At 33.3% G+C, this 23,369-nt stretch overlaps 3 protein-coding genes across 4 annotated transcripts; 2 read left to right on the forward strand and 1 right to left on the reverse strand.

Moving 5' to 3' along the window:
- The first annotated feature begins 4,158 nt into the window (after positions 1 to 4,158).
- Positions 4,159 to 6,748, forward strand: LOC7454505 (transcription factor LAF1-like). The gene is made up of 3 exons (XM_002321876.4): positions 4,159 to 4,425; positions 5,173 to 5,302; positions 5,871 to 6,748. The coding sequence occupies exons 1-3, from the start codon at positions 4,167 to 4,169 to the stop codon at positions 6,478 to 6,480; spliced, it is 999 nt and encodes a 332-aa protein (XP_002321912.4). The 5' UTR covers positions 4,159 to 4,166; the 3' UTR covers positions 6,481 to 6,748.
- A 4,283-nt stretch (positions 6,749 to 11,031) lies between these two features.
- LOC7454506 (transcription factor MYB17) lies at positions 11,032 to 13,793 on the forward strand. Its single transcript, XM_002321877.3, has 3 exons — positions 11,032 to 11,345; positions 12,039 to 12,168; positions 12,706 to 13,793. The coding sequence occupies exons 1-3, from the start codon at positions 11,213 to 11,215 to the stop codon at positions 13,331 to 13,333; spliced, it is 891 nt and encodes a 296-aa protein (XP_002321913.1). The 5' UTR covers positions 11,032 to 11,212; the 3' UTR covers positions 13,334 to 13,793.
- A 608-nt stretch (positions 13,794 to 14,401) lies between these two features.
- Positions 14,402 to 16,342, reverse strand: LOC7454507 (remorin). 2 transcript variants are annotated; one of them, XM_002322431.4, is made up of 5 exons: positions 15,866 to 16,342; positions 15,577 to 15,621; positions 15,406 to 15,493; positions 15,029 to 15,110; positions 14,402 to 14,813 (listed from the first exon to the last, which is right to left on the reverse strand). In XM_002322431.4, the coding sequence occupies exons 1-5, from the start codon at positions 16,059 to 16,061 to the stop codon at positions 14,619 to 14,621; spliced, it is 606 nt and encodes a 201-aa protein (XP_002322467.1). In that variant the 5' UTR covers positions 16,062 to 16,342; the 3' UTR covers positions 14,402 to 14,618. The 2 variants fall into 2 exon arrangements, with proteins under 2 accessions (XP_002322467.1, XP_024442594.1); XM_024586826.2 differs by having other exon boundaries at positions 15,577 to 15,609; positions 15,866 to 16,325.
- Between the last annotated feature and the right edge of the window lie 7,027 nt (positions 16,343 to 23,369).

Consider the following 23,369-nt stretch of genomic DNA (forward strand, 5'->3'; position numbering starts at 1 on the left):
GACTTGTTTCATCTACCCTGATAAGGGGTCAAGAAAGTAGTTGGATTAAAGTATTAGCATCTTGTTTTTACCAACTTTTAATGATATTTTAATTCACCAAATCATCAATTGACAAGTGATAGTAACGAAGATTTAATCGCATAATTCTCCCTCTAGTATGTATAAAAGAAACTAACTTGTCACAGCCAATTAGTCAATCGTCGATAAAAAAAACTTAATTAACAAATTAATGCAAAGATCTTTAGACAAGTCTTTTTAAACAGACTACAGATTCGTGTGATGGATATCATCACCTCGTTATTTTTCCTTTTGAACTCCCTCCTCCTGATTTCTCTTCCTTGGTCCGGCCTATGCCAGTAATGGCTTTAGATCAATGATGAAGAAGACGACGGCGTTATCATGATAAATAAAAGTGACAGAACCAAAACTACAATCATTTAACAGAACCTGAGAACAAACAGTCGAGTAATTAGTGAGCTTACAGAATTATGGTAATGAGTAGCATTGGTAGATGACCCATGATTTCATTCTCTCTCTTGTAGAAGAGAAAAAACCGATTAAATAATTAATTAATAGATGATTTCAGTACTATTTGTTTATTAAAAAAAAATACAGGCTTGGGTGGCATATAAACCACCATGTATTTCGCAATAATTCAACCACAAATATCATTATTAATTAATATCCTATACTAATTCCACCCGTCTTCTCTCATATAATAGTCAATTAACTATTCATATTTTGGCACGTGTAACAAAAAAACTTGCAGAACGTATCATATTCTCGTGGCCATCTGTTAAACAGGAGATTCCTCGTGATTAAAAAAATAAATAAAAGGATAATTGGAAGAAGAAGAAGAAAAAAACAGAGAGAGATTCCTCACGATAAGAAAATATAATAGTAGAACATCATCGATTTGCTGGCAAGAAGTTTTATTTTAAAAAAAACTCCTTGGAGACCAATAAAATCTTGGCCCGACAGAACTATTGTATATCGGCTTGATCAACCAATTTATTTTATTTTCGAGACTACTATTCCATCCGTTTTTTTTTTTTATGTGTAAATACAATCTGTCTATTCATCAAATTAATAAAGACATTCCCTTTTTTCTTAGAGAACCAGAGGGGGAGAATATTTATTAATTAACAAATTAACAATGATTAACGAATGATTGCCCTTGGCTATCTCAACAAGCCATTGATTTTCCATGATTAAGAGATTTTATCGATTCATCGACACGATTTCTTCCAAATTAATTATGTATCATGTCATGAGGCACGCTGCAGTTTGTTTATAGCTGTCCACTGTCAAGCCAATTACAAAGGGAGTTTTAGGACCATGATTACGAAGTAATTGCCCAATTAGAGTCGATACCAACCTTGTCGGCGAGGTTATGTTCTTCCTCTTTGAAAATATTAAGAATACTTTATATTTTCACGGGATTAGTTGGGGCTAAAAAGCCGAGTTACTTGGTTACGGAATCATGACTAGGTAGTTGTCATTTAACTCCTTTTTTTTTTTTTTTATCTTTTAAAAAAATCTAATTCCCTGGCTTATAGTGAGAGTTTAGTCATCGTGTAAGAAAGATTATTCCTTTCACTTAATGGGAAGTTGTCTTCTTGCTCGGAACTCTTTATTGACTAGGCCAGTTGCCTTGGTGCCAGGTCATACGTAATAATTAATGCGAGCGGCGTTATTTTTGCAATAGAGATTCTAATCCCATTGTAGCCTACAGCCATCGATCTTACAGGACAGCCACGAAGCCTATACTTTGTTAATTTGCGGCTACTATGTCTATAATTTAGCCCTAAAAGAATTACCATATATTATTAGTAAACATAGTTTATTCCTTCCCTGCAACAAGTTCTATTGTTTTTGGTTAGTGTTAGAAGATAAAATAAAATAAATATAAAAATGAAATAAACATGGTTGATTGGAGAGAGTAAGAATAAAAAACCTGTTGGTTTTTTTAAAACAGCAATGCTGTTTTGATGCTTTAATGTTTTTTAAGATTTAACCTTTCTAATCTTGGACTTGTTTTGTATTTGTCTTTGTTAAAGAACCGTTTCAATCCAATAACTTAAGTTATTAGGTGAGGTTTCAGGACATGATTTATATTGTCTCCAAGGAACGTAGCGTGATGTCAAAGGGCTTGAGATCTGCACAGCAGGTCTCGAGTTCGAGTCAGTGCGTGCACCTCTGGTAAGAGCCTGAGACAACCGAGGTTTTACTCGCTCATCTAGGCCCATAAAATGCGCTTTCCGAGGGGTGAGGTTTCCTCGAATCCAAAAAAAAAAAAAAGATATGATTTATATTATTCTCTAACACATCCCCTCAAGTGAAAGCTCTTTGGACTTGAAACTTGCACATGTTCACATTACCTTGTGCTTAATTCTTATCAAATAAATGAGGATGATGAGATTTGAACTCGTGATCGTATGGTCATTAAAACTCTCATACCATATCAAAGAATCTTCTCAACCCAATAGCTTAAACTATTAATTGAAGTTTCAAGATATAATTTATATTATTCTTTAACAGTATGGGTTAAAGTTTAATAAGTTTGCTTTATTTAAATATAAATTAAAGAAATACAGAGAAATAATATTATCCACGGATACGTACTTAACCTGTTCGTGCAGTCATTTTCTATAAAATTAAAAGGAAGAAAGGGAAGCATAGTTTGTTTCACTTTTCCACCACATGTAAGTGGATACTGCGGCTTCGAAGTCATTGTTAATTTATGACTTTAATTAATCATAGTCACGGATGTCAATTTGAGTGTTGTCTTGTGCTAGACAAAGACCCTTTCATATAAATAAATGCATGCGATTACTCATTTTCTTTAGCATAGTTTGCGTGAGCTGCCATATAAATTGACTCCACACCTTTTTTTTTCTAACTAATAATTAGGCCACCGCTTCAATTTTCACAGAGAAACTGCCCCATTTAGCCCCCTTTTTTTTTTTTTTTTAATTCAGCAAGCAAACCTTCGTTGATTTTTGTTATATCTAATTTACTCTACAATTAGCTTATTTTGAAAGAGCAAGCTAACTCATGTATCGAATCTACCCATGTGAAACTGGTAAGCTAACTCAGGTATAGATTTAAGAAAAAATAAAAGGAAAAAACATGATTGATTCTATTAAAAATTCAAGTTGACTGGATCAAAACTCGGTTTTTATCCTGTTGACATTTTTTTTTTTGAAAAATATTATCATGTTGATATTTAAAAAAAGAAGAAAAGAAATTAGGGGTCAACCCTGCGTGTTCCGGACCTTAATTCAAATCTATTTTTACAACTACAATCCTACACTAATACCAATAAAACAATGTTAACACAAATTAATGAATCACTTGGAATCATAAGTTATCAGTGGGCCCTTACTGCTCCTGGTGGAACCAAAACAGTCGCAGCCGCAGCAGATGGTTTTAAAAAGTTGAATACACATAGAATTAGGTGGTCCAATGATTAAAAAAGAGCCTCCACATGTGTTATAATTTTTTATTATTATTAATATAAATATTTGGATAAACTTACACATATCTTAACTAATTTTACGAATTCTGAAGTTAACGATATATAAGTTTTTAATGATCCTGAAATTTATAAAACTCGAACTAGTGATGTATAGAAAGCAAACCTAGAACCTGATTAATTAAATTATACCCTATAGAATTACCATAAAAATTTACTAGATCGAGTAATAACCATGACTTCTTAATTAAAATTAGATATTTAAAAAGTCAATGACACAGCAATAATTTATTTGCACTCTTCAATTTTATTTTTTTTATTTAACAGGAGCAGCGCTCATAATTCAAGACATTTACCCTATCTTACCAAAAAAAGATTTAAGTATTTTTGTACAGGTTTTTATCCATCAGGCTAAATTTATTTTTCTCATATGACATCTAAGCGTCTATGATAAAATTAGAGAGTTCATAAAAAAAAAAAAAACTATTTTTCATGTTTTATATAAAGTTCAGATATTGATGATAAAGAGATTATTCTACCGCTTTAACCATTTTGCTAGCGAGAATTTATAACATTAGCCACCAAAAACAAAATAAATATTTAAGAATTCCAGGCAGACGATTCATGCGTAAATTTTATAATATGGTAGGCTAGAACTACTATTTTTGCTTTATATACCAAAGCATTAATGGTCAGCTGTTCATTGCGCACCCATCACAAAGTCTCTTGCTCTCTCTCTCTTGCGCACAAGTCATCGACTGATACTTCTGATCAGTCTTCCTTCCCGTCCTGTGGCAAAATGGGGTGCAAGTCATCTGACATGCCAAAGCTAAAGCCAAAGCCAAAGCACAGGAAAGGCTTGTGGTCACCTGAAGAAGATCAAAGGCTCAGAAACTATGTCCTTAAACATGGCCATGGATGTTGGAGCTCTGTCCCCATTAATGCTGGTATGTATTTACTGCAAGCTCATAATTATTCACCAATCAGTGCATTGCAACCCATCATGCCATCTTGCTAATGCACTTGGAATTTGAATGAGAAATAAAAAAACAAATCATTGTATGTTGATTATAGGCACATATTAACATAGTTCTATTAGTTTTCAGGACTTTACTGTATCGGATAGCATTGTTTAGCAGGGATGAATCTGTTCTTATATTCCCAGAACATTGAATTTTTCTTGAGCATGAGTGATTCAACTCAGAAGCATTTATTATTGCCATGAACGTTTCTATGGTTGGACAGAGGGTTTCATGTTGATGGGATTGGTTTGATTTATTAATGTTGAGTGTGTGTTATATAGTTTTGATTAATCAATATTTTAAGATGATTGTATACAATATCTTGTTAAATACTCTTATACAAATAATTTGTCAATAAAATAATGGCCAAGTATCATGTAAAAAGCCATCAAAATTACTGGAAAGTCTTCATGACTCTTGGGTTAAGCCAAGCTTAAGACTTACCAACCTCTCATCATCAATTGGCTAATTCAGTTGGCTCATTCTTTGGTTAACTTAGTTAGGAATTTAGATGGCAGCTTGCATCATCTAGACAGCATTTGTAGTAGAATCTCTAAATTTCAAGAGAAAAGGATTGATGGTGGCTTCCTCTTAAAATAACTAGAAAGCCCTTATGAGTTGACTTTTTAAGGTCTTCATGATCATGAAACCCTAAATATTGTGCTAATGCAGGCTTGCAGAGGAATGGGAAGAGCTGCAGACTAAGATGGATTAATTACTTGAGACCAGGATTAAAAAGAGGGACGTTTTCTGCACAAGAAGAGGAGACAATCCTGGCCCTTCATCACATGTTAGGCAACAAGTAAGCAGACTTAATCCCAAATAACTATAATTACTGTACTAAAAAGTAACACTCTTAAAGAATTAAGGACCGCCCTTAACACCTTTCTGCTATTAGGTGGGTGACCCCTTCAAAGAAAATTAATTAGTAGGAGTTAGGACTTGGAAGATCATGATCATCTAGGTCAAATAATATAAATTTACAAGAAAATTATGATAATATAGATTATTATTCGGTGCTAGCCTAGCATGCATTTTCTGAACTGTCTAGCAAGGCAACTGCCTCCACCAGATCAAGCTACATTATGCTACGAGGGCACCCAGAGGACTTTTTTTATTAACAGATAACAGACCATTGCAGGTCAACTTGAATTTTGTAACCTAAACAATGATACAAGGAAATAAGAGAATATGATTCGATTTAAAACCCCTGAATTCTTTGCGCCGAATTCACAGAAACATTATAGGATTAGTGTTTCTGCATTTAGCATTAATTAACTGCTGCATTATTCCTGATCAAAGCAGAAATTTTATGTCTTTTGTGTCAATAAAGCGGAACTAATAGAGACAATCTGTTCTGAACTGACTAGGTGGTCTCAGATAGCACAGCATTTGCCTGGAAGAACAGATAATGAGATAAAGAATCATTGGCATTCCTATTTGAAGAAAAATTTGCTCAAAGACGAAGGGATGGAGTCTTTGAAAAGAACAAAATCTGACAGCTCAAACTCAGACATTATGGAACTTTCACCATCTCCCAAGAGACTCAAAATGCAAGCTTCAAGTTTTGAGTCATCAATGAGTGCAGAAAAATCATCAGCTGATATCAACCGGTCAGTTCCGCAGATGTTTGAGTCTCCTAACGAACCTAAAGGAAGCTCCTTATTACCAAAGGTTATGTTTGCAGAGTGGCTTTCACTTGAAAGCTTCGCGAGTTTAGGTGAGCCTATGGATTCAAAGACTACACTTGATCATAATACAATCTTCCAAGACAATTTCTTGCATGATTACTTACTGGATGAAAGAGCATTTGGCGGCGAGTATCATAATTCACTAAGCGATGGTTCGAGCGGCGACATTTTTAGTTCAGAATTCAGGTTTGAGAGCCAGAGTCCAGGGAATGAGTTTGATTTTAGCTCTGGAGAGGATTTATGTAGTGACTTCAACTTGAGCAACATTAGTGATGTGATGTACATATGAGGGCTTGGTTTCCAAAAGCAACTACGAGGAAGAATAATTTCCGATCATACAACAACAGGGAAAAAAAAAAAAAAAGATTGACTCTCAAATAAAAGGGCCTGCCGAAAAAAATATATTCGTAGCTAACCAGGCCCCTTTCAGTTCTTTTCACAAAACCAGGTGTATAGGTGATGAAATAGGCTTTAGTAATCAGTTGAGTTTGTGGTTATTCTTCCGTGTAGTTGCTTTCGGAGACATATAAGAATAAAGAATCTGTCAATTTCTTGTCTCTTGGTGATGATTAATGCTTATAATTTCCATGTTTTCCACACCAAACTTTCTGTTTGATCATTGCTTGCTCCTTTCCACAAGGATCATTCTCTTTGATTATGCAAATATTGAGAAGGTTTTTAACTCAATTCATCTCCAAAGTACTGGAAGTGAGAACCTCTTTTTTAAGCATTTGATAAAGGAGAATCACAACAGAGTTTAGTGCTGCTTCATCTGATAGATTAAGAAAAAATCATTCCATGTTATTCAAAGGTTTTAGATCCATTAACTTTTCGATAACTTCAGAGCGAAAACTCAGTACCGACACTTTGAGCAGGCGTAAGGTTGTGCATGGAGGCATAAAAAACTCCTACCAATCCTGGGATTTATCAATGTGCATTTGAAATTAAGACATGTATATTATTCCTAAATAGGTACTGAATCACATTGATTAGTGTTCAAGTTCACAAAGGAGATGATGTTTTCTAACATTACTTAATGAAGGGCAAGGGCTCACACGATTTCTTCTGCATAAAAAAAAATCTCCACAGACATTGATGGAACATTATATAATTAATTTGGTTGTAAGATATTCATACTTCACTGTAGTCTAAGGTTTCTGATTATGATGTTTTTTTTTTTTCTCTTCAAATAATATTTTGAACTCTTTCCATGAATTCTAAACGATGAAATCATCTGTGAGAATTAGGGTGGCCCATAACAGGATAGTAGCAACTGCAGCAATGATTGTAATTGGTGTCCATTTCAGTGCAATCACCAGTTGGGGCAAAAACATTAAAATTCGGATGATAAGAGAAAGGTAATTAACCTTGTGTTTTGTATAGGGCTAAAGAAAATGAAAGAGCAGGACATATTCCATTTTTCTCGTCAATTAATTCTACATTTGTAAAAGAAAACATGGGGTGGTGGAAAAAGATGGAAAGTCTTTGAGAAGTAAAGAGAATATTCATTTCCTTTTTTCTACATCTTTCTCTGCTTTATTGCTTTAATGTTGGATCTGATTAGATTTTCAACTTGAGTGGGAAAAATGTTCAGGAAAGAGGGTATCCATTGCCTTCCTTTTCCCCCATGGACAACTATTTCTTAGAAAAAGGTGGCATATCAAAACTAAAAGTATAAGATACACACAAAATAATGCTAAAGGAGCTCTAAAAGTCAGCGATAGAACTCAAAACTCGAGAATTATTGAAACGTTCAAGCTGAACAATTCTTCTCTGACCTGGAATTGGCAATGGGGTAATGGAAGAGAGTGGAAATAAATGCATCTGACCTGTCTTGGGCGTCCAATTCGAAAGCCTGTGGATAGAGTGTGCTTTACTGGGTCCAGTTACCAAATGGCCCCATGAGAGGGCATGCTCTGCAGTGCACTTTCATGTAAATTGTAGCATTAAGCATTCCAGAAAGCAAACTCATTAATGGAGAAGCTCTATAATTCAAGACTCGCCTTCGTTCTGGGCTTGTAGAGACCCTCTTGTTTTATTTAGCCTTAGCATCATTGACCCCAGGGGGCGATGCAAAGGCAATGGCAATTTTGCTAGACCGCCTGTCAACCTGTGGTTAATTGGGTTATCTGAAAGGATCCTCTTTTTTTTTCCCAGTAAAATGTAAAAAACAAAACATAAAAAATAATTTCACGAGCAAACAAGTTTTCTTTCATCTTGGTACTTATTTTTTTAATTTTTTTTCTTGTTAATGTTGTTGAAGTTTTTTTAGTTTTCAATTTTATTATTTAATTAAATTTTTTGTTGTTTTGTTTTTTCAGCTTGACCATTATTCTTCTTATTTGTTTTTATTTTTCAATTTATATATATATATATATATATATATATATATATATATATATATATATATCTTGCTATTCCATCAACCACTAAAACCAATTAGCTCGGCTGATCGATCAAAGAGTCGACGACAGGTCAGGCCCAACTCCTGTCAACAGTGAAGAATATTAAATTGTTTGGTTACGTGGCTGGGCCACGACCCAACCACTAGAACGGCCAGCGTAGCTGACTAGTCAATAGTGAGCACCAAACTGTTGGGCCTTGCCTTAAGCAGTACTAGATGGGCCCGACTCAGTGTCATGCAGATTTCCAATAGCCCAGCGCTGACAGAGTTGCGAGTTACGACTCTCTAATTAACTCAGTGGAGGACCGAGCTATCTGGCCAATGCTTCTCTCTCCAACTTGTCTTTTCATCACCAACTCTCGATAATGGCATAGCGAAGCACATCTCTCGAAACCTCCTTTTTAATCGAGTTATATTTTAAAGATAAAAAGGACTGGTATAAGAACTTCCAGAACTCATTATTTCGAGGCTTGCAATATCTATTCTTAGAAAATATAAAATCATTAAATGAATCTAATATCAATAAAATTATCTTCTTATAAAAAATGATAATTTATTATAATTTAAAAAATATAAAATCATTAAGTGTTTGGTGCTTAATACATAATTTTTATATATATTTATTTCATCGAAATCTTTTCAAATATAATACAATAGAGATTTGGTGCAGTTCTATAATCACGTTATATTCTCTCTTTTCTACTTCTATTACCGTGTTACCTTATTTTTCCTTCTTCTTTCTCTACTCTAGTCATATTTGGTTCCTTAATTTTTATATATATTAAATCATTTTTTTATTATCATTTTTTTATGGAGTATTTGTGAGAGTGTAGTAGTAATTACTTTTTAAAATGTTTTTGTCTTGAAAATACATTAAAATAACATATTTTTTAAAAATTATTTTAGATATTAACACATCAAAGAGATTAAAAAAAATAATAATTTTAAATAACTTTTTTTAAAAATAATGAAATACATTACACCGCAACTCAGAAAGCTTTTTAATCGATTAAACTTACGAGAGATATAAAAATTGAGGGACAAAATAGAGCAGGAAAATGAAAGAAAGATTTATTTGGTAGATGTTTGAAAGAAAAAAACTCCATAGTTAACTGAAGGGAGCCGTACAACTAGCCCACAAGGGCAGTCCAGTCAATGAACGACAGACTAGTCAAGCACGAGCCTTGAGCTCCAGGACTCATTACCTCATCACCCCTTTTATTTGTATTGTAGTCAAGGATATTTTTAAAATATTTCTTATTTAAAAATATATTAAATAATACATTTTTTATTTTTTTAATTTATTTTTGACGTTAATAATTTAAAAATATATTTTTTAAAAAATTAATTTGTTTTTAAAAAAATTCCGTGCCAAGAAAACAAATTGTACCTCAACACAAGCGCAACCTTTTTCATTGACTTTTGATTGTTACGTGTGTTTAAGAGGTGCTCTTTTGAATTCGCAGTAGAAATTATTTTTATTTAAAAAATATATATTAAAATAATATATATTTTTTATTTTTTAAAAGCTATTTTTAATATGGACATATAAAAATAATTTAAAACTAAAAAGAATAAATTCTTCAAAAATAAATCCATCTCCTATTTTGGGCATTTTCAGAAGACCAGAGATCATGTCAGAATCTTTTTGCATAAAACAAACACAAAAGGCTCTTTCTTGGAAACAGGCACACAAAGCTTTGTACATGCTCAGTTTACCAGCTTTTTCTTTGTCGACACAGCTCCTCATCTCTTTCAATAATTTTTTTAAAATAATATTTAAAAACTTAAAACTATCAAATCACCCTTGATAAAATGTAAAAATAACAATATAACGAGTAGAAAAAGATCAAAACACACTAATATGTATAATTTCTTCTTTTTCAAGAGCATGTTCATAACTACCTTTAAGTTTTTTTGAAAAAGACAAAAAAGCATTCCAGTTAAAGATTTTTTTTAGGGACAAAATAATTATTGTACGGTGACATAAAAAACATGTCCGAACTATTTTGTTCCTAATTAATTTTACAATAATGAATGTATTTCATAAAAAAAAAATTACCCTCAGGCTAAATCAATTTTTAAAAATAAAAATAAAAAAACACTTCACTTAAAGATTAATTTTTTAAGGACAAAATAATTATTACACCAAAGCGGAAAAAACATGTCTTAGCTATTTTGTTCCTAATTAATTTTATAATAATGAATGTATTTCATAACAAAAAAATTACCCTTAGGCTAAATCAGTTTTTTTTAATAAGGACAAAATTATATTTATAATCTTCCAACCCATATTTTTTTTTAATATAGAGCCACAGATTAGTTTTTTTTTTCAAAAAAATAATCGATACCTCACTCGATCCTCTGGCAATAATTCTGATGATGGCATCTTTCAAGGTTACTTAAGTTACCTGGCACTTGACAGTCCAGTTAAAGTAAATGCTGACCCTATGCAACATGAATAAAAATAATGCTTTGCTTGTTTCAAGCATCAAAACCCCGGATGTCAAATCCCATCAAATGAATTTTTTTTTTCTCATTGAGAGGTGAAACCTTTTAGTAGTACTGTCATATAACTGAGAGAGCTTGATGGTTTTGTTGTCTGACAGGAAAGAAGATGGGAAGGGGACCTTGTTGTGATCAAGATGGAGTAAAGAAAGGACCTTGGACTCCTGAAGAAGACCATCTCTTGGTTCAGTACATTCAAAAAAATGGTTTTGGTAGCTGGCATAGCCTCCCTAAGAAAGCAGGTTTTACTTTCGTTTTTGTTTCCCATCTTTTGGTATATTCTGCTTCAAAGTTCAAAATTTATTGAACCTACTACGTTGAAATTTGAAGAAAGGAAAATGTGTAATGGCTTTGGCTTGGATTTAGGAAGGCAAGTGGCCTTTGATGCTATATGATTGCAAAGGCCATGTTGTTTATTTCTTATTTCCTGGTTGATTGGAATCTGTGCTTGGTGTTTCTGCTATTTTAACTTGTTAAAAAGAGAATTTGAGACCACCCTTTACATGATTTCGGGTTTGCCATCTTTTATATGGGTTCTTGTTCTTCTTCCTTTTCTTTTCATGCCCAATGTGTTGCTCTCTAATTTTCTAACCCTTGCTGTTTTGCTGAGCACTTGTGTAGTTGTTTAGCTGCATCTGCTCGAGAACTTTCAAGTATGTTGGCTAGAGAAACACAATTGTACAAAATCCAATAGCTAGCCTTCAACACAATACAATTTTGATTAATTAAAGTTGAATATTTGAGGAGACACTTCCCCAACTTGGATAAGTTAATATATTTGAACCTTAATTAGGTGAAAACTAAATCTAATGACAATCAAATTCCAGTTGGCTTTGCTGCCAGGAGTTCCTTATTAAACTCTGATTTTGAGTTCCTAGAAGTTTCTGAACAGTGATGTCCTGAAATGTTAAACATGAACAAAATATTATGATCAGGCCTCTTTCGATGTGGGAAAAGCTGTAGGCTTCGGTGGACAAACTATCTTCGCCCTGACATTAAACGGGGTCGCTTCTCTCCTGCAGAAGAGGCCACTATTATTCATCTTCATGGCATCCTCGGTAACAGGTAAGGTGCTGCCTACTCTCATGTTTTCTGTGAATTATCTTTTGTTTGGAGTTTGAAGGAGGATATGAACATGAATATTTTTGAATTCCTGCTATATTTCTAAAACACTTCTTTCCAGAGCTAATATCCGCATGATAGTCAACTGAACTTCTATGTGGATTTTGTGTCACGGAGAGGAACTTTTGTATCCCATGTCAATTTCTTCATCAGGATGAAGAAATTACTCTTTGCATTGTTGTTGCTTTCTGGTTTATGGTGCTTCTAAAGGAGAACTTTATTGAACAAAAGGTCTCTATATGGGGGATAGGCCAGATGTAGGATGCACAGATTTCTGCTCATTCATCCGGATATTCATGAATTGCTTCAAGATGAGTTACTGATTTATGGATTTTGAATGAATGTTTCAAATGGTTAGAATTTTGCTGTTGCCTATCAGCATGCTTCCATTTTTTGATAGTATCGTATAATAACATAAAGCATGCCACATCTTTTGATCTTTCTACATTTCTATTTTGTACTCCATGCACTACTTCTCAGGTGGGCACACATTGCATCTCAATTACCTGGAAGAACAGATAATGAGATAAAAAACTTCTGGAACTCCCACCTGAAGAAGCGTCTCGCTTCCATTGGTCCGAAGTTGCAGATCAACCAGTCCTCCTCTTCTAATCCTATCAATATCATGTGTGAATCTCCTTCTTGCCACATGGTACAGTGGGAGAGTGCTAGGGTTGAAGCGGAGGCTCGCTTGTCAATGCAGTCATTGCTCGTAAAACATACATCAACAGTCAAGGGCCATCCTGATATCTTTATGCAGTTATGGAACTCTGAAGTTGGGGAAGCATTTCGCAATGTCAAAGGAAAAGATGTCGAAACATGTGAAAGTCTTGTATCTGACGCACATCCATGTGTAAAAATTGAATCTGTTTTGCTTGACGACACAGCTCCAGCAACGCCTAACAAAACAAGTACCTCGATTGACACCACTCAGGAACAAGAAGACACTTGCAAACCAAGTGCAGATGTTATGTCTGTTTCAGACTCCATCGGTTCCAATGAATTTGCAGATTCTTCAGATACAGCACTGAAACTATTGCTGGATTTCCCAGGAGGCAATGGTATGGAATTCATAAGAGAAAACTTGCTTGGTTTTAGGTGCGACTGAAACAGCCTCTTGCCTTTTGCACGATATGGTGGCACTCCAGGAAGGAGCTGATGGTGATTTTTTGGGTACCCTCCCTGTTTTGCCTTTTGATTTCTAGTATTTAGGCTATCTAGTTTCCTATTTTGGCTGACAACTCTCTGCTTGAAATCGAAGAAGGTAGAGGCAGCAGAGTTTAAAATTGGAATCCAGCAACAGGTTGCTGTGTTTCTAGTTTTCATTCCATGCCTTCTTTGCTAAACTCAAATGGGGTCCAATGGAAAACATTGCCGGATAGAAGAAACCTTTTTAAGGTCTACAGTACAAAGGAGTACCAGAGATGTTTTTGTCTGCTCTGTTACAATAGTACCAAGTGATCCTGATAGTCCATACTCCATAGTTGAGTATGAAGTCATGAAGGGTGCCTTTTGTGTATAAAACACCATATTAGCTTAAATACAAGTTTCTTTCTGGTTTTCATCAACATATATCTGATCCTTCGTTCGTAGACAGCGATAGATACACTGAATTTTGCGCCCATCGAAGTGGAACACGTTGTAAAGCCCGCAAAGAAACCTGGATGCATGAGTTTTTATTTATATAGGAACAGTTGGTGTATTATTTTTTTTCCTCCGATTATTGAATTACATAATTTTTAGAAAATATTATAGTTTTCTCTATCAATTTCTTGAGCCGTAATCACAAGGGTTGATAGCCTTAATTTTTATTCACGCCATAAATTGCGTCGCATATAGTAAAAGTTTTATCATAAACTGATTTATTGCATAATGTGATATTTTTTCCCATTCTGCTGAGGCTGCAAATATAACCCGCAACATGGTATTCCTGTGTCTGGATGAGCTATGAATAACATGGCCCACTCCTTGTCTGGTCTGAAATTATGAATAAAACTAGACTTTCTATTCAACTGGGTCCATTCATTGGAGAGAGACAATGCTAGAGAGTTTCGTAATCTTTAATGTTCTGATAAATTGAGGGCTGTCTCCTCCATAAACATAGGCACACAGCAGAACCACACATCTTTTGTCTCTCTGAAGTGCTCTTGTACTTCAGTTTCCGTTTACTTCATGATTCATATAAGCTTCTTACAAACTCATTAAGTTAATTTTCCAAACAACATCTTGAAATGTTCTATACACACAAATACATCAACATGGACGAACAGAATAAATGAACACTTCTCAATTCTCCCCTTTTGAAACAGCATATAAACAAACAAACACTAACAAATAAAGGCTTAAAAATAAACAAATAATACAATTTTCAATCAAACCTGAGAAGTTATAGCCTAAAAAATTCCAAGAAGCTTCTTCGGAGAACTTCCAGTGGCACGATATTTCCCAGCCATCTCTTCAGCCTTGAGAAGATCTTCCCCGCGTTTAGCTTCGACAATCGCCTTCTTTTCTTCTGCTTCCTTGTGAATCATTGCGATTTTGTTCTTCATTTTCTCCATACATTCTGCCTTTTTCTTCTCAAGTTGTTCCTGCTCATATGCAAGTATAATCAATGATGTCAAACCACTAACTTTACCAACGACAACCATTAAACAGCCTGAATAATTTGGTTGGCATCCAAAATATGGTTAATTGCTTCATATCAACAAAAATAAAACAACTAAATATTCAGGGGACCATATGGATAATCAAGACAAAAGTTTCACAACTCTCTCTTGAAACATAAACTAAGGCTTGTTGCTACCTCAATCTTCATCAACTCAGCCTCCACAGATGCTTTCTTGCTGTTCTCCCATGATGCAATGGAAGAAAGTTTTTTGTGAGCTCTGCACAGTAGATTTACCAAATTCAATTAGGTAGAAAAATCATCATTAAAAAAGAAAAAAGCACTACAAGTACAATAAGAACATCACTGTATCAGAAAATAAAATTTTTAGAGCAGAAGAATATCATCATCATTGTTTTCATTTGAAGTCTGGAGATTTAAGAATCATAGCTCAGTAGTATTTTAAAATCATTATGAGATATCAAAGAGAAAATTAAGAACTTGGCTATGTATAAATAAGCTGGAAATTACTCGAAAGAAAGAAAAAGACATTTGCTACTAGAGAAAGCTCTTACTTGTTTTCTGCTTTGGACTTCTCACTCTCTTCCCATGCTTTGACAAGTGATATCCTCTTCTCTGTTGCAACCCTTGCAAGAACAGCATCTATACCAAAAAAATAAAAAAGTTGATTGCTTAAACTGCTATAAATTGATCAAAGAACAACCTAAAGATCTAACAATAGGTACCTCTATTGACAGAGCCCTCTTTTTTCTCCTCAGCAGATTCAGAAGCTACAGCCCCAAGAAAAAAAAAATCAAATTCAAGGTGACATATATCAGATAACAAAGCACACAGAGTTTTTTTTTTTAATGTCTTCAAGATTCTAAAAGATTCTTTAAATCATAGTCTAAGCAGAATAAAAAAGATACTCAAAAAAAGAAGAAGAGAGAAACATAAGGTTACAAAATTACCATATACCAGAAAATATAAAATCTATAGTGGATAAAGGGAAGAGGAAAGAAAGAAACATATTACTCTCAATAACAGCAACTGCTTCTGACTCCTCCACCTTCTCTTCAGCAACAGAAGGAGGGATCACAGTTTTCTCCTCAGCCACATCTTTTGGAGCCTCAGCTACAGGTTCAGGTTCAGGTTCAGGTTCAGCTGGTGGTGGAGGAGTTGTCTCTGATGGGGTTTCAGTTTCCACCTTCTTTGTCTCCTCCTCTGCCATATCCTTCAACACGAGCTAAAAAGAGAATTATGGAGCCGACAAAAAACTACAAGAAGATAGCTATAAAGATAACAGAGGTGGCTAGTAACGGTGAGAGAGAGATACGAGGGAGAGGAATAAGAGGGAGGGCTAGTTGGGATCTTATAGTTGGAAGAGGGTAACTGTATCTTGAAAACCTGAGCTGGCTGGTAGGTCTACTCTTTGTTTCTTGGCACTTCGCGCGCGCGTTGTCTATGTTATATGCGTTGGCAGAGAGTGACACTGACTCTCCTACTTGAATCTTTTTTGTGTGTGCCTTGAAGCAACAACTTGTCCCTTCCTGTATTCCTAGTGTTCTTGGTTGGTCAGGATGCTTTCTGAATTTGTATCCATGATTCTTAAATTAACTTTCGTTTATGGAGATTGCTTTTTTTCTTTTTTGATCTTGTAAACATTCATAATATATATATGGGAGTTACAAACATAAATTCATATCACTTGAACGCTAGAATTTAGATATACTTTAAGTTTGAGATTCTGCAGGCTCAAAACGTAAGGGGATTTACGTTTTATGTCATTATTTTGGTTCAAATCTTAAAAAGAAAATGATAAGAAAGAAAATTTTATTCCATTACTAATCTCGGTGTATATATATTTGTACACGCAACCGATTAAGAACTTAATATATGTTTGACAATACGATGCAAATGTTTTTTAAAAGTTGATATTGATCTTCTTTCTTTTTTTTTGTTGGATAATAAAGAATATATATTTTAAAAAGTATTTTACTTGTACATCAAGCTTTTTGTTTGGATAATCTTAAAACGTATTATCTATGACGATTTAAAGATGTTATTTCCAAGATTTGAACCAGCAAACCTAATTAACTTCACCTACCCTTCGCATAAAAAGGTATTCAAGACTTAATATTAGATACTCAGCTAGCAAAAGAATTCCATATAAAACGACTAGTCGTTATCGAAAATCCCGAAGCAACCTGGTCTCAGTTATGAAACGGCGCCGCTTCGTAGCCTTCAAGAGATTCAACATACAAGGTCATGGGATTCTTTGTATTTCGTGTTAGCCAAGGAATCCCTGTGGACCAGGTTGTAAAGTGACTAAATTAAGAATAACCCGATAAAGAAATTATATAATTCTTAATCAATCCAATTGGGATCCCATTTGCATCTCCCTTTTCTTCCTAACAATCAATGGCCTTGAAGATAAGATTACAGGGAGAAAGGATTAGGGTTTAGTTACGAGATCACGAACTTGACTGAGTAAAATGCCTCATCCAATCCTTGATCAGCAAGTGGATTTGTATCAAACTTTGCATGCATTTAATTAGAGCATTTTCAAGGCCAAATGACTCGATGATGAGAGCAACGATCGATATACCAACACGGTTAATTTTATGACTAAATCTCTAAGAAAAAATTAATAAAATATAAAAAAGATTGGCGAGAATATGTATTTTAATTGGTAGCTCGATCAAGACTTTGTAAGAGTGGTACGTACGTACCATGCTTTTGGTCCCCAGGGCACACATTAACAAGCTAGGAAGTACATATTCTTGTTTGCATGTACAAATATTCAAGCAAATAACCACATCTCTAGCGGTAGTTTTAAGCATGATTTAATTAAGAGGTGCACTAATTAATTAAAGATCAATCGGGTTTTGAACCCTTTAAATTGCTTATAATTAAGAAATAATTAGCACCGAATTAATTTTAAGCGATTGCTTCTTCTTCTTCTTCTTTTTAAAAAAGGTAGGATAATACGTACATCATATATAAAGCAGGTCCTTGTTTCAACAACTATATATATATATATATATATATATATATATATATATCTTGTTATATATGTAATAATGAGGATATACTATAAATAGTAAAATAGCGTAAATGAGTATTTCCTTAAAAGACGAAGATCGATGAAGTCATTGCGGTGCTGTTCAAAAGTCATGTGGAAGCAAATATCTATTCTTTCTCGGCTATAATTAATTCTTCCTTGGAAGAAAACGAAATCCTAACCACAGAAAGCGCGGGATCAGATTAATAGCCACGTGGAACTGGAAGTTGTTGGCGGCTTTGGCTGATAGTCAAGCGCTCGGTCGATATATACAGCAATTTTTTAAAAAAAATAAAATTAATAGGGGTGTTGGAAGGATTTATATATATCTCAATTAATTTTATAATTTCTAAAATTAATAATAATATAAATCTTTAATAATTTTGAGATTTATAAGATTTAAACCTTTAAAAAAATAAACTTGAAATCCAACTAGATAAACTCAAATCTTTAAATTTTATATACTCTAATTATTATTATTTTAGTTTAACGTGGGTATCCGGACCAGCTTGCGTGTACCTCGACTAATCCCACGGGTCCTGAAGTTAACGACCATGTAAGCCTCCAGTGGTCATCATATGAGCAACCACATGGCTCAAACCTGAAATCACAGAAAAAACAAATTTCTTAATCCCAAATTTTTACTATTATGCCACCGTCTAGAAAGTTAATATCATGAGAGGATTATAAATATAAATATGTCATGTCTAGTCCCTTTATCTTAATAGTGTCGTCCTACTAGCGAGCTAGTGTTCAACGTCGTGCCACAATCCTCCTCCATGGTTGGGCGATGGGGAACTCGATCCACACGCTCTTTCATGAGCTAACCCTTTCCACTCCCTTAATTTTGTCTCTTTTGTCCAGACAAAAAATATTACCAAATCTTTGAGTACTCTCGGTAAAAAAATATGTTGTCGTGTATTTTTTTTGTTTTGATCGGTCGACAACAATCTAATCAAGAAATATCTTTAGAAAAAAATTTATTTAATATTTATATATGTTTTTATCTCTTTGACTAAGCCTAGGGTTATTTGTATTTGACGGCAATGGCCTAAATATTGTATCATGGAGTGAATGATGATGCAACTTCATGTACAGATTGTTATAACCTGGATTGAATTATTATATTATATGATGCAAAGTGGCCGGATTAATGCAAAGTAGTGTCCAGGTGGACAGTACTACTTTCGTCCAGGCTCATCATCATATGATCATGAAGATATTAATTGTGGTATAGAAAGCTTGAGAGTTACTCAATCCAGATCGCTGTCTCTCTTGATTAAGTATTGTGAACAAGTCATCGAATATCAAGATTAACATGCTGATCACCAGCTGTCATGAAAACTCCACTCCCTAGCTCAAATGACATAACAAGCAGAGATTAGTGCTGTGGCGCTGATCAATATTAAAATAAGAAGTTTATAAAGAAGACGGAAAATGGGGGCCTTCTTTTCCCCATACAAATCATGATGGCAGCTACTAGCTATCTCCCTAATTAATGTTTTTATCTTTTTTTTTTAATTAATGTTAGTGTCCGGGTCAGTTTATACGCACCTCGACTAATCCTACATGCCCTGAAGTTAACGATCATGTAAGTCTCTAATAGCCCTAAAGTTTGTCGAACTCGATCGAACTAGTGACCTCTAAAAAACAAATCTAGAATCTGACTAGTTAAGCTACACCTCTCAGATCTGTTATATCATCTTCTTTCTTAATAGATAATCTCATACATATATATATATATATATATATATATATATATATATATATATATGCTAAAACATTAGCATCAAGACGTCACTAGCAAATATTTAACTTGGTTTGCCATCTAATATGAGTTGCGAGATTGGACCGTTGATGATCGGAGCAAGGCTCCACAGCCACAAACACAAAAGTTGTTGGAGGGCAGAGACCGAGATAACTTTTATGCTAATTAGATTATTTGTGTATTATATATATGCAGACGGATTCTTGCATATTTCTTGTCGTTATTCATACATAGCATAGACGTCGACGGATACTGTTTTTTTTTTTTCCAACAAAAGATTGGTATTACTTGACCTAATTAATTCCATGCAAGAAATACTGATGAGATTGTAGTTCATATGATATTCATTTTTTTTAATATATAATAAAATTGTCGAATTAAATTTTTTTTATACAAAATTATGGTAGCTCAACAATAACTCCTAAATATCTCATCTTAGAAAATAATTTAAAATTTAAGTTTTTAAATTGAAATGATTTTTTTATATAATATTGGAATTTTATTAACCAAATGATTAAAAAAAACAAAAAAAAAGGAGTATGCTTGCTTGCTTGATTAATAAAATTGCTTCGCTGGCAAGTGCTAAACGTTGGACGGCTTTGCCTGCAATAAGACTTTTTATTGTTGAAGATGCTATACAGCAAAATTAATTTTTTGTCCGAGTCCATTCGGACGCTCTACCTGGCTCATGTTGAATATATGCGCCCTATCAGCTCTAGGTGAGGCCCACCAACATGGCTTTCTTTATCATTCTCACTTGTTTTATATTATACTAGATGGGATGGCCGTGCGCTGCCTCGAGCATGTCAAATAAATATATTTGATGGTGTTATAATTGTAACCAGTGCTAGATAAGTAATAGAAATTAAAGGTATGATAGAGTAAATATTTCATAACAAAAAAAAAGTTGTGTTGGTGATCAAAAACTTAGAAACTGAACAAAATGATTTGTAGCAATCTACAGTGTTTTGTGAGGAAAAATATAGTGTTTTCGCCACATGATTTAGCTTTTCTGTTAATAAAAAGAAAAAAAAATTACAAAGCTAAATTCTCTACCAACTTAATATTAAAAAAAAAACCAACAAAGATAATTTTAGAAGAAAAAAACCCATGAGAAAAAACATTGTAGCAATTGACAATGTTTTGTGAGAAAAACTATAGCGTTTTTCCGAATAAAATAAAATTAAAAACCATTTAGAGAAATATTGTAGCAATCCACAGTGTTTTGTGAGAAAAACTACAACGCTTTCCTCATATGATTTAGCTTTATTGTAATTATAATTCTTAACCAACTCAATATTAAAAAAAAATCGACAAAGATAATTTTGGAAAAAATCATAAAAAAATCACATGGAAAAACACCGCAACAATTCACAGTGTTTTAAAGAAAAAAATTACAAAACTAAATTCTTAATCAGCTCAATATTAAAAAAAAATTGACAGAGACAATTTCAGAAAAAAAAAACAAAATAAACAGCAAAAAAAGAAAAAAAATCATGTTGGAAACACCGTAGCAATTCACAATGTTTTGTGATGAAAGCTACAGTGCTTCCCCACATGATTTAGCCTTATTTGTAATGACTTCGTAATTGTAATTCACAAACAACTCAATATTAAAAAAATAAAATTAAAAAACATAATTTGAAAAAAATTATAACAAAAAAAAACCATGCGGAGAGACACTGTAGCAATCCACAATATTTTATGAGCAAAGCTACAATGCTTTCCCCACATGATTAAGCTTTATTACAAAGTTAAATTCTAACCAACTCAATATTAAAAAAAAAATTGACGAAGATAATTTTGGAAAAAAATATCACAAAAAAAGAAAACACAAAAGAAACTGGAAAAAAACCATGTGAGGAAAAACTGTATCAATCCATAGTGTTTTGTGAGGAAAAACTTATATTTACTTGTAATTGCAATTCTTAACCAACTTAATATTTAAAAAATAAAATTGACAAAGATAATTTTAGGGAAAAACATAACAAAAACAGAAAAAAACCATGTGGAAAAAAACACCGTAGCAATCAATAGTAATTTTCGAGGAAAGTTACAGTGCTTTCCTCACATATTGTAACTGTAATTTTTAACCAGCTCAATATTAAAAAATAAAATAAAAAAAGATAATTTCAGAGAAAATCATAAAAAAAACCATGCGGAGAAACACAGTAGCAATCAACAATGTTTTAAAGAAAAAAAATTACAAAACTAAATTCTCAATCAGCTCAATATTAAAAAAAATCGATAAATATAATTTTAAAAAATAAAGAAATAAAATAGAAAAACTATGTAGAAAAACATCGCAGCAATCCACAGTATTTTAAAGAAAAAAATTACAAAGCAAAAATTTTAACCAGGTCAACATTTAAAAAGTAAAATCAACAAAAATAATTTTGAAAAAATAAATAAATGAAAAAAAAAGAAAAAATAGGAAAGTTGAAAAAAAAATAATTTTGAAAAAAAAAGAAAAAAAAACGAAAAAAAAAAGAAAAAAAGGAAAAGTTAGAAAAAAAAAGGGGAAAGCATTGTGGATTACTGTTGTAATCCACAGTGTTTTTGGCCGTGGGGAAACAGTGATTTCTCCACTAAAGGAAAAAATAAAGAAATAAAATAGAAAAACTATGTAGAAAAACATCGCAGCAATTCACAGTATTTTAAAGAAAAAAATTACAAAGCAAAAATTTTAACCAGGTCAATATTTAAAAAGTAAAATCAACAAAAATAATTTTGGAAAAAAAAATAAATGAAAAAAAAAAATAGGAAAGTTGAAAAAAAAATAATTTTGAAAAAAAAATAAAAAAAAAGAAAAAAAACAAAAGTTAGAGAAAAAAAAAAGAGAGGGGAAAGCACGTGGATTACTGTTGTAATCCACAGTGTTTTTGGGTGTGGAGAAACAGTGATTTCCCCACACCCTTTAGTTATATGTATAATATATATTTCTATAAATATTTAGGATATTTATTTTAAATATTTTATAATTTATATATCTATGAAATATTTATATGAAATATATAAAATATATTTATTTTAAGTAATTCTATCTAAATAAATCTCCAGAAAGCACAAAACTCAACACAAGTCCATCATAACATACTAATACAAGATTTAATAAACATTCAAGTCTAGAAAATATAATTTATCGTTGGAGATGGGCATTCGGAATTGTGGCTTGTTCCATTTAGAGATCAGGCGGATTAACTTTCTTGTCTTAGTTCTGGAAAAGAGACTTGAGGGTAGCTTGCGATCCAAAGAGCTAGTAGAACCTCTTGACTTTGAGTTAGAGCTGCTTTAGTGGGGAACACAACGTCTTGACGTTCTTCTTATTGCTTTCCTTGAAGGACTTTCTCCCATCTCTGAATCGGTTACTCCAGACGAGAGACGAGCCGATGCTAGTCGGAGATGACGCTTGAGTTTCTATTTGGGCATTTGCTGTTCGAGTAAAGAAGGAAAGAAGGGCTCCGATCAGCTGGAAGGGCATCTTAAGTGAAACCCGAAAATCCCCTGGGTCTCCAACCTCATCCACCTCTAATGCTGCATAGATCTTGAACAAGCATGTCAAATTAAATGTTGCAGAAGTCCAGTACCCTTCATACCTGCTTATGTTAAGTGGTTGTATCGAATGCTCTTCATCCTGAGCATGCCCCAGGTTTGAACGAGTGGTTTGACTGTTATTACCTTTAGGGTAGTTGATAAAGAGGTTGGTT

The sequence above is a fragment of the Populus trichocarpa genome, chromosome 15 (genome assembly GCF_000002775.5).
Source record: "Populus trichocarpa isolate Nisqually-1 chromosome 15, P.trichocarpa_v4.1, whole genome shotgun sequence".
NCBI classification, from domain to species: Eukaryota; Viridiplantae; Streptophyta; class Magnoliopsida; order Malpighiales; family Salicaceae; genus Populus; species Populus trichocarpa.